General features: G+C 33.2%; 1 protein-coding gene across 1 annotated transcript; it reads left to right on the forward strand.

Moving 5' to 3' along the window:
* Nucleotides 1-393: 393 nt before the first annotated feature.
* LOC106713194 lies at nucleotides 394-2,431 on the forward strand. Its single transcript, XM_014505912.2, has 3 exons — nucleotides 394-785; nucleotides 869-1,028; nucleotides 1,763-2,431. The coding sequence occupies exons 1-3, from the start codon at nucleotides 545-547 to the stop codon at nucleotides 2,214-2,216; spliced, it is 855 nt and encodes a 284-aa protein (XP_014361398.2). The 5' UTR covers nucleotides 394-544; the 3' UTR covers nucleotides 2,217-2,431.
* The last annotated feature ends 12,558 nt before the right edge of the window (nucleotides 2,432-14,989 follow it).

Below are 14,989 nucleotides of genomic sequence, written 5' to 3' on the forward strand. Positions count from 1 at the left end.
ATTAGCAATCGAACCCCTAATCTGTCATTTAACAGTATTTGATTTAAGTTGCAAATTTATAAAGAGAAGTATTTTGTTATGAAATTCTAAACAGCGAATCTCATATCAAAACTGTACGTTAAAACAACTACCGAAAATAAACCGATGGAAAAAACTCCGAGTCGCTCAACGCCCGTCCGAGCCCAATCGATACGATACCCGACGACGTGGAATTTATAAAACTGGCCGACCGTCATCGGACAGGGCGTCTGCGCTCTTGCTTGCTCACATGCTTCCGCGACTGACTCGCTCACTCTTACGCCCGCTTCGTGAGAGCGAGCGAGATATGCATGTTTGCGCGCTTACTTCCCGCTGCGCGTGTCTGTTTGCCGTTATGCGCGTTGCCGTGTTTGCTCCGCGCTCTCGTTGCGATGTGACGTGTTCTTATTTATTTATTTGAAGTAGGCGGATTTAGTTAACCAAACAACTACTGTAGCAAAGAATTTAATAGTGATTTTGCTTAAACAAAGTTCTATTGTGGTTTTATATCGTCTTGTGAATCTCGATGCAATTGCGGCAAAGAGTAAACATGTCAAAGAAAGTACAACCTGTAGACACGACAAATTTGAACAAGTCGATGATTGTTGGTAAATTTGTCGATTCGAGTCAAGCTGAAGATCGCAAAATGATTCGACTTGTGAAAGAAAGAAGATTACTGTACGCACGAAATAATATGCCCGTAGCCAGTTATTACACGCAAGTAAAACGCCTTTGGGAAGAGGTTGCTAAGGAAATGGGATGGATTGGTATTACTTTTATTATATTTTATTCTACTTTAGTGTTTTTTTTATTTATCTATCTTTTATATCTTTTTTTTTTATTATTTCAGTTCCAGAGGTACGTAGAAAATGGTCACACATTCGCAATTCGTATTCGCGACATTTAAGAAACGAGATGCAAGGAGCGCGTACAGGCAAAGGTCGGATGGTGTCGAGGTGGTATCTGGCTGACGAGCTTGAGTTCCTTAGAGAACATATGGCTACCGATACGTAAGCATAACTTTTGAAGTTTATTTAATTTACATCTATATATTATCTATCTATATATATATAAAAGAAAGTCGTGTTAGTTACACCATTTATAACTCAAGAACGGCTGAATCGATTTGACTGAAAATTGGTGGGCAAGTAGCTTAGAACCAGGAAACGGACATAGGATAATTTTTACCCCGTTTTCTATTTTTTTTTATTCCGCGCGGACGGAGTCGCGGGTAAAAACTAGTTAGAAATAAATTAAAGAATGATTTTTTAAATTTAACGTTACATCAATTTGAATGTTTAAAAACATTTTTATTTTCAAATTTTATGAAATCCTATTGCTATATTATGATAGCTTTTTGGATACATGGATGGATGGATGTTACAAAAGTTGAAAAAATCCAATTTGTTTTTGTTTTATTATTTGACGTATCGAACCTAAAACTCATGCTATTAAAAATAGTAAAATTATGTTATAATTATGGTATATTAGACAAGCGATTTCGTCCACTCCAAATGTAAAAAAAACTCGTAACAAATGTGTATTAAATATAGCCTGTCACCGGGGGATAGTGTAGCTTCGATAGTGAAAGTGTTTTCTGCCTTTCTTTCTTTTAAATCAATTGAGTAATTTCAATGCAAATAAGCAAACAAATCATTAAATCTTTCCTCTTATTTTATTAATATTGAAGCTTAAATGGCAATTAAAACATTGTTGTATTAGTAAATAATTTTTGTATTTTTAGGCGAGTTTCTCCTAATCCTCCATACGCGCCGACATTTCTGGAAATGGATCTCACAGAATCATCAAGCACCGAACAAGTTGACGTCAAACCTTTCATACATAACCAATGGTTTTCAATGAATTCACCTCCAACAGGATATAAAGAACCAAAAATTGAACCATCTTTACACGATGACAGCTCTAATTCTCAAGCGTTCGGTCCTGACGAAACAACGTCATATTTCCAATTCTTCCGTGGCATTTATAATGATTATCAAGAACTTTCTAATAAAAAGCAAAGACTTTTTAAACGTCAATGTTTAAATTTCCTACACGATCTACTTGACGAAGAAGAAGATCAACAAACGTCTACATATAACCAGAGTGATGCTGTTAATTTGTCGTATTCAGGACACAGCGAAGAAGAAAGGGATACGAAAGAAAATGTTAGCTTTAGTATATTACCTTCTGTATAACTATGATATGTTAAATTAAATGCATAGATATTAACCTATAGATGGACTGTTTCATACACGTTTGACGCACATTTGACGTTTAATTGCAAGATTTTTTTTTTGAAATGTCAGTGTGCGTGACTTTTTTTTTAATTTATTAAGGCATTGGATATCGGTGTACTTTAGCTTGTCTTGAAATTACAAATGTGAACATCGAAATAAAGTGTGCGTGACGTGACGGAAATGTGTACCAATGTTCTCCCAAATTCGGAAAAATGCAGTGTATAAAAATCAAAGTTAAAATAAACTAAACTATTTGTTAAAATGTTAATGATTGTTATTTTATTGATTATTCATAACTGTGTTATTAATTTGTTTTTTTTAATTGTCACGACTAAATGTTCTATTAAACTTTACAAAAAAGAAACGAAAACAATTTGTAGTCGATTTAATTTTTTTGTAACTTGCATGAATTAAATTACAATACTGGAGAAATTTACCACAAACATCCAGGCCAGAAAATATTAAATAAAAAACTTAAGTCTTCACAAGAAGTACATTTTATTTCTATGAATTTTCGTTATATATTGTCACATCGTTGCCATGGTGATATAGCAAAAAGTGTCGTGACAACTTTTCGTAAGAATTTTTTCCGTCTAGCCCCCTTTCACAACGCGCGATAAGGAACTTCGTTCCAAAAAAAATTACCACAAAAAAGACATTTTAACTAGCCTTAGTTTTCTGCTTCGGGTTAGGTATTTATGGTTAAATGTTACTTATTAAAGTTATGGTCCTATTGATGGTTTTAATTTTCTATTTGTTAATATCAAACTTACTAACGAACTCAGGGTCTTTAGTGGACAATAAAGGCGCCGTTTAGTGTAGATTAACTATGAAAAATCTACATAAATCATCTTAAAATCTAGAGACACTAATAAGTTTTCATATGAAATGTTTAGAAGTTATCGATTGACGTGTTTTCAACATAACTGTAATAACAAATGTCATTACAAAATAGAAAAGAAGTCCTTGTTAATTATAAGTTTACATTAAAATCGATAACAAAATGGATAAACGTGTTTTTTCAATGTCAGAATCATTTTAAATATGGTAACCCTGCAATAAAATTTATCTTACTAATATTATAAATGCGAATGTTTGGATGGATGGATGGATGTTTGTTTGAAGGTACATATGTCCAGAACGGCTCAACGGATCTCGATGAAATTTGGCATAAATGTAGATCATAGTTGGAAAGAAGGCTACTTATTATGTTTTTTTTTAATTCCGCGCGGGCGATAGCTTATTTTAAAATAACGTTCAAAATTAAGTTAAAATAAATTTTTCTTCTACATATATAATTGCATAAAACATAGATTAACAAAACTTTGTTCAACGTAAAAATAGTTCGTTAAAATAGCCTGCCTCAATTTCGCTCTAAGCTTTCGAACGTGTCCCTAAAATATATTTCCGTGTTAGTGAAATTTTTCACTGCGAATTTTTGCATCGGCAATTTCAGAGGAACGTGCCTCGTGATAAATCTATCCCCTGACGAATTTAGGTGGCGTTCCACGGGGGGTTTGGATTGGTTAGGTTTTTATGTGCTTGTTTCTCGATGGGGAACATTGAAAAGCAAATGTTGGGTTTTTGAATTCGAATGTATATTGAGATAGGTAGTTAATGAAAGGGTATTAATTTTTAATTAACGAAGGCAGTTTCCCCTTTTCAATATGCCTACAGATAAAGTCAAAAACTAGTCAATTCATTTATTATTTTTATCAGCTAATAACTTTTCTTATGTTTTTCCTTTGTCTATGCTCTATTATTTTTTTAATTTTGCGTCTTCCTGCATGGAGAGTTCTTCTAATACAAAACGAAAAAAAAAACCCCATGACATTTAAGAAAATCCCGAAAATGTTGCAAGAGTGCTTTTTTAACCTTATATTTCTTCAAGTGTAATAAGCGTTTTGAGGATGTCAGAAGGAATAACATCTGAACATCTTATCCGACCAGTCGTTTATCGCTCAGTAAAGTTCTGCAGGGGCTCGCCTAAGTGCTTACTTAATTTTATAGCTACTTGTAATGTTCCTTTACTTGTAGGGGGGAGGATTCTAGTGAATGTAGTAAGCAATTGGTATGTGTTTGTCGAATTAATGTAACCAAGTTGGCAACGACAAACATTTTGACGTCAATACTAACAATAATGATTATTAGAGCGGCAAAATAAGAGTTAAAAATAGGTTAGGGAAGATTTTAGGCTACAAGGTATCTTATCCGACGTTTTGAATATTTTGTTATATCAACAGACATTATTAATTTAGGAAATCAAATATTATAAGTAAGTTAAGGTTATAAAAATAACCTTTTTCGAATAAATGAAACGTAAAGTCAATTGCTAGGAATGTTATGTAATTTAGTGTATAACTTAATATTTTAACATTGTTTTTTATAAGAGAAGGCGATAAACTAGCGGCGGGAACACCGAGGTGATCAACGATGCCCATAAACATCCACAACAAAAGAAGATCTGCAGATGCGTTGCCAGCCTTAGAAAGAGTTAGGCTCGCTTTTTGAATGACCCTAAGTCATACTGGTTTGGACATACAGCCGAGGACAGACCGTTCCATTTTAGGAACGCGGCTGTACTTATTTTAGGAAAAAATGAATTCAAAGTTAAGAAACGAAATTAAGAAGAAAACGTAATAAGTAGCCTATGTGTTCTTCCAAACTATGTTCTACATCTGTGCCAAATTACATCAATATCCGTTGAGCCGAAGATACCTTCAAACAAACATCCATCCATCTAAAAATTCGCATTTATAATATTAGTATGATTATTTTATACACATGTCAACGGTGAACAGTTCTGAGACGTTTAATTAATTTTGTTGACAAATATGAGGATATGTTTTATTCGTTACCGTGGGCGGGCGGAGGTCGTCGGATTAATTCCATAATCATCACGTATTTAGTACAAATTGTGACACAGAAAGAATTTTGTTGAGTAAGTCGCGCTTTTGGCAACTATATATAAATATTTTTCACGAATATCTTGCAAAGTTACACATAAATGGTTTATTTTAATTAAATTTTTACGTATAATTTAATATGGTGAGGCTTTTTTATCGTCACGTACAATGAACTTGTTCGATGTCGACCGAGTTTGAACGTTTTTATAGTAATTTTCAGATATATTTCCAGGTTTTAATTCATGCATCATAGAGTAGAGGTATGCGGGGAGAGGGCAATGCGCAGACCTCTGATAATCTTGGGCCGCTTATAAATTTGTAAAAACTTGAGAGGTGTGTTGGGACACCCGGATGGAACGAAGTTCCTTTCGATTAATTAGTGAAGGAACCAATGTTTATTCTATGAATAAAAAACTTAAGTCTTCACAAGAAGTACATTTTATTTCTATGAATTTTCGTTATATATTGTCACGTCGTTGCCATGGTGAAGTAGCGCTCATTCGTCGTTAACATACTATAGCAAAAAGTGTCGTGACAACTTTTCGTAAGAATTTTTTCCGTCTAGCCTCCTTTCACAACGATAAGGAACTTCGTTCCAATAAAAAATTATACAACGTAAGTCGAAACTACGAAACGTCGAACCTAAGTCGAAACGTCTCGAAACACAAATGCACGAAGCCAACCAAAGCATGGTACATTACGAGTTCTGTTGATGTATTCTCCTTAAAAGAAAATCTGTATTATAGGTTGTTTAACATATTATGTTAACATAAATATTGATTTTAACATCAAATCTTCAAGTACGGTTGTCATAAACAGTAAGGTTGACTTATTTGTCGTATCTATAGTGTAGGTTTGTATTTGTTCAACATTTTGTACACAGAGTTTCGGTAATGTTTGCACAGTGTAAGGTAGGGGCGCATTGATGTCTTGAATGTGTAAACATGTTACGTCACTTTGTATACTTTAGTAGTGTATACTGTCAAAACCATAAGTAATACATACTTACATAATAATACATACTTCTTTATATTTAACACGTTAAAGACACCCGGTTTTGCTTATCTTGCTTATAAATGTGCTGTCTATTGTTTGTTACAGTTTTTTTTATCGATATGAAATTGATACGACGACATTTAGTTATATCAAATTAAAAAAGATATAATTATATCAAACTAGCTTTTACCCGCGACTCCGTCCGCGCGGAATAAAAAAAAAAAAGAAAAGAAAACGGGGTAAAAATTATCCTATGTCCTATTCCTGGTTCTAAGCTACCTGCCCACCAATTTTCAGTCAAATCGATTCAGCCGTTCTTGAGTTATAAATGGTGTAACTAACACTACTTTTTTTATATATATAGATATAGATAGATGAAAACTCAATAGGCCAAGTCCCTCGTGCGCGGCAAGATTCTTCTAAAAGTTAAAAATAAACAAGATTTTCTACTGAAAAACGTAATGCATTTAATTAAATTCATATAGATTTTAATTAACCATAACATACATGCGCAACAAACTTCAACAGCATTTAAAAGCGGCGCGGGAGGCATAGAGTAGAGGATGGGAACCACCCCCCGTGTTGGAAATTCGCATGGCAACTGCTGTGGAGGTTCAATACAGCTAGTTGCAGCGTGTGCAACCGCCCTGCAGGGGTGAGAATGGGGCGGAATGCGCTCAGTATGGAGGCGTCCAGATTTCATACGAGGGCAGAACAGTCAAACAGAGTAGTAGTACAGAACAGTACTGCTTCATCTCCGCAACAGAACATTACTATTTTGTTAGAAAGTGTACTGCATTGTTAAATGCTCTGTCTCAATGTTCTTTCTTGTGAAAGCGCCATGGCGGGTGGCGCCTGGCAACAGCAAGGTGACACGAAACCGCCGTTCGGTGTAGACTTTCTCAAAGTAGCTACGATTGTAGAAATATATAACTATCTAATAGACCGACAATTTTATCTGACCCGGTGAGCATAACATGAAAATAAGTTACATTAATGCTCATTAGTGCTCCACTATTGATGTCAAAAAAATGTCACAAGATCCTTGTCGGATTATATTCCTCTTGTCATGTCTTTTGTTTTATTTCCAACTAGCGTTCGGCCGCGACTTCATCAGCACAGAATAAAATAAAGAAGCATATAATATGCCCACAGACACAAGTTCAGTTCAAATTCTGTCAAAATCAGTCCAACCGTATCGGAGAGTATCCGGAACAAACGCTGTCTTCCGGACAGATAGACAAAAAATTTTAAAGTTGGTTTTTCGTCAGCAACTCTAATATATCAGATGTACGGAATATGATTTTTACAATATTACATACAGATACTTCAATTTAATTAATATTATAGATGCCTTTGTACACTTTATGTAGCGTCTCGCCTATTTATAGTAGTAGTAGTATATTTCAAAGTGTATCTTAAGGAAATAGAGATAGAGTTCAATTTCGTCTAATGTTATGATATTTTTATCATACTTTCGATGCTTCGTTACTATTGACGCTATTTCTGTTACTATAATTATGGGCACTTTGAATGTACTCATATATATGACGATGTGAACGCTCCGATGTTTTTGAGCAGAGTGGATGCTTCAATTAATTTGACGACTTTGGTTGTACTTATATAATTGATCACTTTAAGTGTTCCTATTATATTTGGATATCTTGACTGCCACTATATTTATGCAGTTGACTGTACATACAAAGATGTAAACGTAATGTAATCCAATATTGTATTTTAATTTTAACACCAAACGAAATGTTTGGTTGATAAATTAAATAAAATATTACAATACGAATGTGTGTAGGATATACATGTTTATTGCATCTGGTCTCTGATATGATCGTGTGACGCACTGCTTAAGCGCAAATTAAACAATAATTAATTATCTGCAACAGAGGCATCTTTTATCCGATGTTTACGAGCGCTCACTAAACCCGGCAACACGCTACGGATGCGAAATTTCTAATATCGATACTTTAGAATTACTTTATCGAATCTTTTAGTAAGAAAAAGTGTGAGTTTCTCAAAGTGCGGTTTCATAATTTCATTTCTTCATCTTGTTTCTATTGTCAATGGGCTGGTCTTCCTTTTCAGGAAAATTCCGTTGGTAGTATTTAATTTAATAATTTATTGTAATAAGGTTTTTTGCACATGTAAAATCATATTAATATTATAACTGTAAAAGTTTGGATGGATGGATATATGTTTGTTTGATACTAACTCCAAAACGGCTTTACGGATCTCGATGAAATTTGGCACAGATGTAGAACATAGTGTGGAAGAACACATAGGCTACTTACTAATTTCGAACGAAGTCGCAGGCAAAAGCTACACTAACTTTTAAAAAAAAAAAAAAAGTTATCGATTGATGACATGCCAAGGTACATCACTATCGTCGCTCGTCTGTCTGAATTAATTTCCTTATCGAGCGCAGCGAACTTTTATAAAAAAAACTCTCTTAATTTACGATAAATAAGATTCTTAAAATAAAATGAGTTTGCTCACTTCAAAGTTCTTATAAATTGACATGACGTGTGGTGACAGAATTGAGATGATATGAAAACACGAACATAACGGCATCCAAGAAAATATAGTATGCAGAATACTTTGGGAAAGGCTTATGCCCAGTAGTGGGCAGATAAAGGCTGTACATAATTTTTTATTAAAATAGGTTGAGTATTATGGAATTAGTTAATTTTGCACATAAATCAATATAAATATATTTTTAATGTTATTTGATATGCAAACTAATTAAAAAAATTATAATTTCTATCCAGAAGTTTTTTTATTATTATTTACACTTAAAGTAATGTGAAAAAAATAAAAACAGCAAATTAAATTAAAAATAAATGTATTTATATATTCTTATATTATTTTAGCATATAATAAATTCTCAATTTTAAACTAAAAAATTATATTTAAAAATTACTATTACTCGGCGTTGGTAACAGCTAACAGCGTGTTCCCACTCCGTTCTCGGGAGAGCACGACGGTAACAACGTGCTCCTCGTGCCAATTTGCGTAAGTAATTTCTGGAAACGTAACCTAAATAAGCGTCCGCTTTACGCAATCCGATTATTCGCAAATATTAAGAAATACATTTATTATTCGAGTTTAATTTTGGCTGAAGTTTGATAAGTCGTTTTCATACGATGCTTGTATAATTCTTTCGCAACTTCAAATATTTTGCGCAATTTCATTAATTTCGTATACTGTATTTGAAACTTGTTGTCAAGGACTTTGTTAAGAAAAATTGTATTATCTCACAATCAGTTGTGACATATTGAACTGCTATTTATGAATTGTTTACGATATAATTCATGACAAAGCCATGAGTATAATATATAGCTACCTATAAGATTTTATATGGTATTTTTTATTGGAGGTACGGAACTAGCATTGCCAGGCGTCCGGATAAAACCATACGTAGGCTTTTTGATTGCATGTCCAGCCAAAATAAACGGTTTTCCAGCTTTTGTTAGGCTTTTTACATTTCCCAAACGAGAGTGTACCTATTAATACTGAGACGAAATCCTAAATAATATAGGGAGTCCGACCTTTCTACCCAAATGTCCGGCCAAACTGGCTGGTATGTCCGGCTAGTAAGCCTGGCAACCCTATACGGAACTAGTCTTGAAACTAAATAAAATAACTTACAACTGACTAGACGTAATGATAACTTATATCTACGTTGAAAATATAACAATCTAGTATAATACATATATCCTATGTCTATGATAGTGTAGCCAGCGCAGGGGCAGTTTAGTCTGTCCCTGCTTCGCTGAGCTGGCTCCCTTTTGCCACACTTTGTGCCTTGTATGTTTCTGTTTTTCTTTTTTTTTTCTTTTTTTGATTTTATATATTTTTTTGTGTGTGACAATAAATGTTTTTTCTTTCTTACCAAACAAATATTTATTTCATTTTTATAATATCGTTATAGGTGATCGAGCAGCAATGGAATGTTTGAAGGAATTATATTCGTTTTATTTGTTACTAGTCGTGCGATTGCGTCAGCTTGCTGAAGTCATATGAATTGTCTCAGATATCAAAAAGATAAAGGAAAGGGATGACCTTGGATCATGTTTCCTAGATAAAACAAAGTTAATGCACTTGATGTTCTGGAATTTTGGAGTAATAGATGTGCTATTTTGTGCCTGTAATGCCAAATGCCTCAAAGGTAACCCTTGGTTCAACCAATTAGAGTGGCATTATAATCCACATACTGTCGAGTGTAATTATAGTTACCAACTAGAGGTCGCCCGCGTCTTTGTCAGTGCAGCTTTATTTAATTTTTTTATTAGCCTCCACGTCCGCGTGCATCACCTTTTCAAGTCCTCTCAAAATTGGTCCAGCCGTTCCGGAGATTACTTGGAGCATACGAGGCAGACAGACAGACGAAAAATGTGTACGAAATATATTTTTTTCGATGTGACATACAAACATTTCAATTTTATTAATATGTATAGACTATAAAGTACTTTAATATGCAGTGTGGTGTAGACGGACAGACCGCGGATTTTAATTAAATATTAAATGCAACTAAACTAAACTTCAAGGAATTGAGAAGTCTGTTTACAAATGCAGAACTAGTTGTATTATCTCACCTCATTTCTACAGCAAGATTTGGTGTGTGGTTTTTGTAGGAGGCGCTTTTCAAACTCTGTGCTGGATGATTTTAGCTCAGCGGGACGTTGGGGGGCTGTTTGGGAGTGGGGGGCTTCAGGGGAGGGGAGGGGAGTGCGTTATTTATGACTTTGTTTTAGATTCATTTTCAGGGAAGGAAGCGATTGTTTTGTTCTTGTTTGGACGATGCTACGTTCAGTTTGGTTTTTAATATATGTAAGTACATATATGTTAATTCTCGTAACTTACTTAGCTATGGTTAAAATGACCTATAGCAAAAATTATTCATTCATTAAATGTAATTGATTTTAGGATTTTAAAGATAAGTAGACACTTATGCTAACAGTAGACAAGCCCTTTACGCAGCTTTATTTCTTCTTTTCTTTTCTGCTCCGATTACTTTAGACTTTATTTAATTTCTATCCAGATGAATAGATGAATAGAAATCGTTGAATAAAATTATACACTCCTAAAGTAAGATAATACAAGCTTAGAAGGTTCCAGCTACTCGTTCAAGTTCAAGCGTACCTCAGGCGAGTGGCGATGTCTATTGAACGCGCCACCGGCTGCGCATTTATCAGAGCACAGTTATTAAATTTGCCTGTGATTAATGCGACAATAGTAAATCACGAAATGCAGCTTCCATCCTATATTAAGATTACTACTTTTATAATTTTAATTACAAATGTTCCTTTAAATTACTTTAATTACGATCATTTTATTTCAATGTTTAAGTTAAATACCTTAAAATTATATTTAAACTATGGTATATTAACTTAAACGTTCAAATTATGTAAATAGAGGAATGTTAAATTCTAGCGGCCATTATGCCTTTATTAAGAGTAGCTAATATTACCTGGAATTTACTAGTTTTGTGGAATAATGTTACATTGGATTTGAATATTCATCAAAGAGCAATATTTTTTTTTATTTAATCGACTGTAAATTTAAGATTAAGCTTTGAATATTGAATATTAAATCTAAATTTAGTATATGGTAAGAGGGTTGAAGATTATTTCGTTTGGATGAACGATATGATTTGTGCTCTCGCCCGACGTGTACACCCTGCAAGGGTCGCTTCGCCGCTTTCAAATTACATCCAGTAATCGAACCTCCCCTCTCACTATCAGTACTTCACATACGCAACTGTTGATGGCCTTTTCTTAATAAATGACGTACTTCACTTTAATAATATTAAGTTTATCACTAGTACGATGTTAATTAGATAGAGGATTGCTCTAATATATGTAACAAAACATATTGTCATCTTTTTAAAAGATAATAAAAGGGTTGATATTTGATGATGAGCAACACTTTATATATTTATATAAGGAAATTGTTTCTAATTCTTTACCTTTTACTTACCTTTTTAGTCAATAAAAATAAGTAAAACTTGAGTTGGTCTGAATTTCGTGGTCTCCTGGGACGCGATGTCTCGCTTTGTAACCGGATTTGTCTCGTGCGGGGAACGGGTTTGATTCCTTCTTTTGTTTCTATACGGCGTTTTGTACTGAACGTTTTGTATTTGTTTTATTTACTTTGTTTACTTCCAAAGTTTGAAGTTTGAGTATGGATAAATGTTTTATCATTTGTAACGATAGATGGAGTTATTTTAAAAAGATTAGACGAGCTGTTTATGCATTAGAAATGGCTTTCTGTTAAGAATTTGACAGCAATTTTGAAGATATAATATGCTTGAGGATTTAAAGAGCCCATCAACAAGCCATGTTTTTGAATTAAGCTCCCATTAAAAGCTAAAAGAAAATTGGCTTCAGTGGGAGCAAAGGAAATTCTGAAGGCGACAAAGGGTCTTCAGTGAGGTTTAAGCCATCCCGTAGGAGCGGAAGTGTCTGATGTTAGCATGTCTGCAATCCCGCTAATTACACCTCGGCTGGTACTTTATATGCAATCCTTTGAATTCTGCAATGAAAACTGCTCTATACAAAACCTTATTGTAATGGTATAAGGTTCTAGCTTTGATGTTTATATTTTTGCAAGAGTCAAAAAATACCAGACGACCTCTTCGAGCACGGAGGTTAGAAATGATGATTGCGAGATCATTTCTCAATACGAAGTTTGATTTATTTTGGTTTGTTTTAGGAGACTCTTTTCTATTTAACAATTGCTGAGCGTCGAAACAAAAACCGATCAAGAATCACATTGTTGTTTTTTTTTTTTAGAAAAAGTGTTAAAAATACAGCCAAGTTCATGGTTCACAACCGATTGGCATCATAATAAAATAAATGTGATTTATGGTTTTTGTTCCGACGCTCCTCAATTAAACTATTCTATGTTCTCGTGATAATTTTCCTCTGTCTTCTTTAATCTATGTAGGTTTAAGTTTTATCCTAACAACACAAAATATATGTTTCTATTATACGCTATATAAAATTGTAAATTTGCATAAAGATTGATAACAATGAATTAGTTATTGGAGGGTATCCGTTTTCATATTACATTTTTCACCGAAGCCGGTTGAAAGAAATTGAAAATATTATTAGATCACCGCTCACCTACGTGCGGAACACATTTTGATTGACTATTACATCCCTCAGGGAGTATTACATTGAGCCAAGCAAAAATACACCTTAATTCATAAAAGTACAGTCTATATTACAATAATTATTGCGCAGTCTTATAAATCAATTGAAAATAAACTTTAACACTCAAGTAATAAGACTTAATTTGATCGTCACGTAAAAGCTTCTAGTTTAACAGATTTAGGTAGAGTAGGGCTGCCTGCACCCTACTTTTCAATGCAATTGTGTTTGGCAAATGCTAGAAGGTCCCAATTTTTTATCCTCTGTTGCCAATCACTTCAACATTGAAAAATGATGAAAAGTAAAATCGTAAGATAATATATTGAAAGTTATAATAAAAATATTTGAGACCGGAAATTTACTTACAACTGGCTGAGGTTTAAACTAAACTTCTTTAAATTCAGAAATCCTTTATAAAGTACTAGTTTTTGCCCGCGAGTACGTACGCGCCGAATTAAAAAAAAACTTAATGTGCCTACCTATGTGTTCTTCCAGGCTATGTTCTATATCTATGCCAAATTTAACCAAAATCCGTTGAGCCGTTTAGAAGATAACTTCAAACAAACATCCTTCCTTCAAAACTTTCGCATTTATAATATTAGTAAGATTGTAAATAATGTACTATCGTCTATTTTAAAATGAATCTTCTATTACATAAACGAGCTACGCGTAGGCCCGTTCTGTTTATATTGAGTTATTAATAACGATTTTAAAATAATATTCCAAGGTTAAAACAGGCTAAAGGTCGTCATTATTTCTAGATTTCATGTTTGTTTAATAACTAGCTGTCACCTTCTACTACGTCCACTATAATAAAAAAATAACTTAATAAGTAGCCTATGTTCTCTTACAGACTATGTTCTACATCTGTGCGAAATTTCATCAAGATCCGTTGAGCCTTTTCGGAGATACCTTCAAACAAACATCCATCCATAGATTCAATCAACGAAATTATTTTAATAATCCTCCGGGAGAGGGCGTAAGTTAAAAGAATGCTTGCAATGTTCTTAATATGTTCTACTATATTCTTTAATATTCATAATTATTTCTTATTTTTTTACAATTAAATAACAACAAGACAAGAAGGACGCACATAAAAATACGTATTTAATTATTTTTAATGACATACGAGAACATTATCCTTCCAGAGCGGGCAATTAACATTTCAACAACTATTTAAAAAAAAGTATTCGTTGCAGTAATTAAGGTAATTTTTTAGTACACTTATACGGCAATATTGTTAATGTTGTACGTATCAAGTTGTTTTTCTTGTAAACTCTTACTAGTTGTCCTTTTATTTATTTATACAATGTTTTATAAAGAAAATTTCAGCTACAAATTACATTGGTGTATTGATTAGTGTATCTCTAGTATTAATAGATGGCGCTACGAGTAGCTATTTAAATTTTTTATTGAATTTTGTTACAAACTGGAAAGCATAAAATATGCGTGATTTCAATTGAATTAGAAAAGAAATTATGGTTTATTAGATTTTTTTTTAAATAGAAAAATAACTATAAATATGAACTGTTAAAATGATAGTCTATAATTTTTTTAACTAAAAATGAAGAATAAAGTTTTGAAATCAAAGAGTTTTAATTGTTTTTGTAAATTTTTTTTAGTTTTTTCCTAATTTTCGCTATTAATAAGTGTCATTTTGGTC

The sequence above is a fragment of the Papilio machaon genome, chromosome 15, assembly GCF_912999745.1.
Source record: "Papilio machaon chromosome 15, ilPapMach1.1, whole genome shotgun sequence".
Lineage (NCBI taxonomy): Eukaryota > Metazoa > Arthropoda > Insecta > Lepidoptera > Papilionidae > Papilio > Papilio machaon.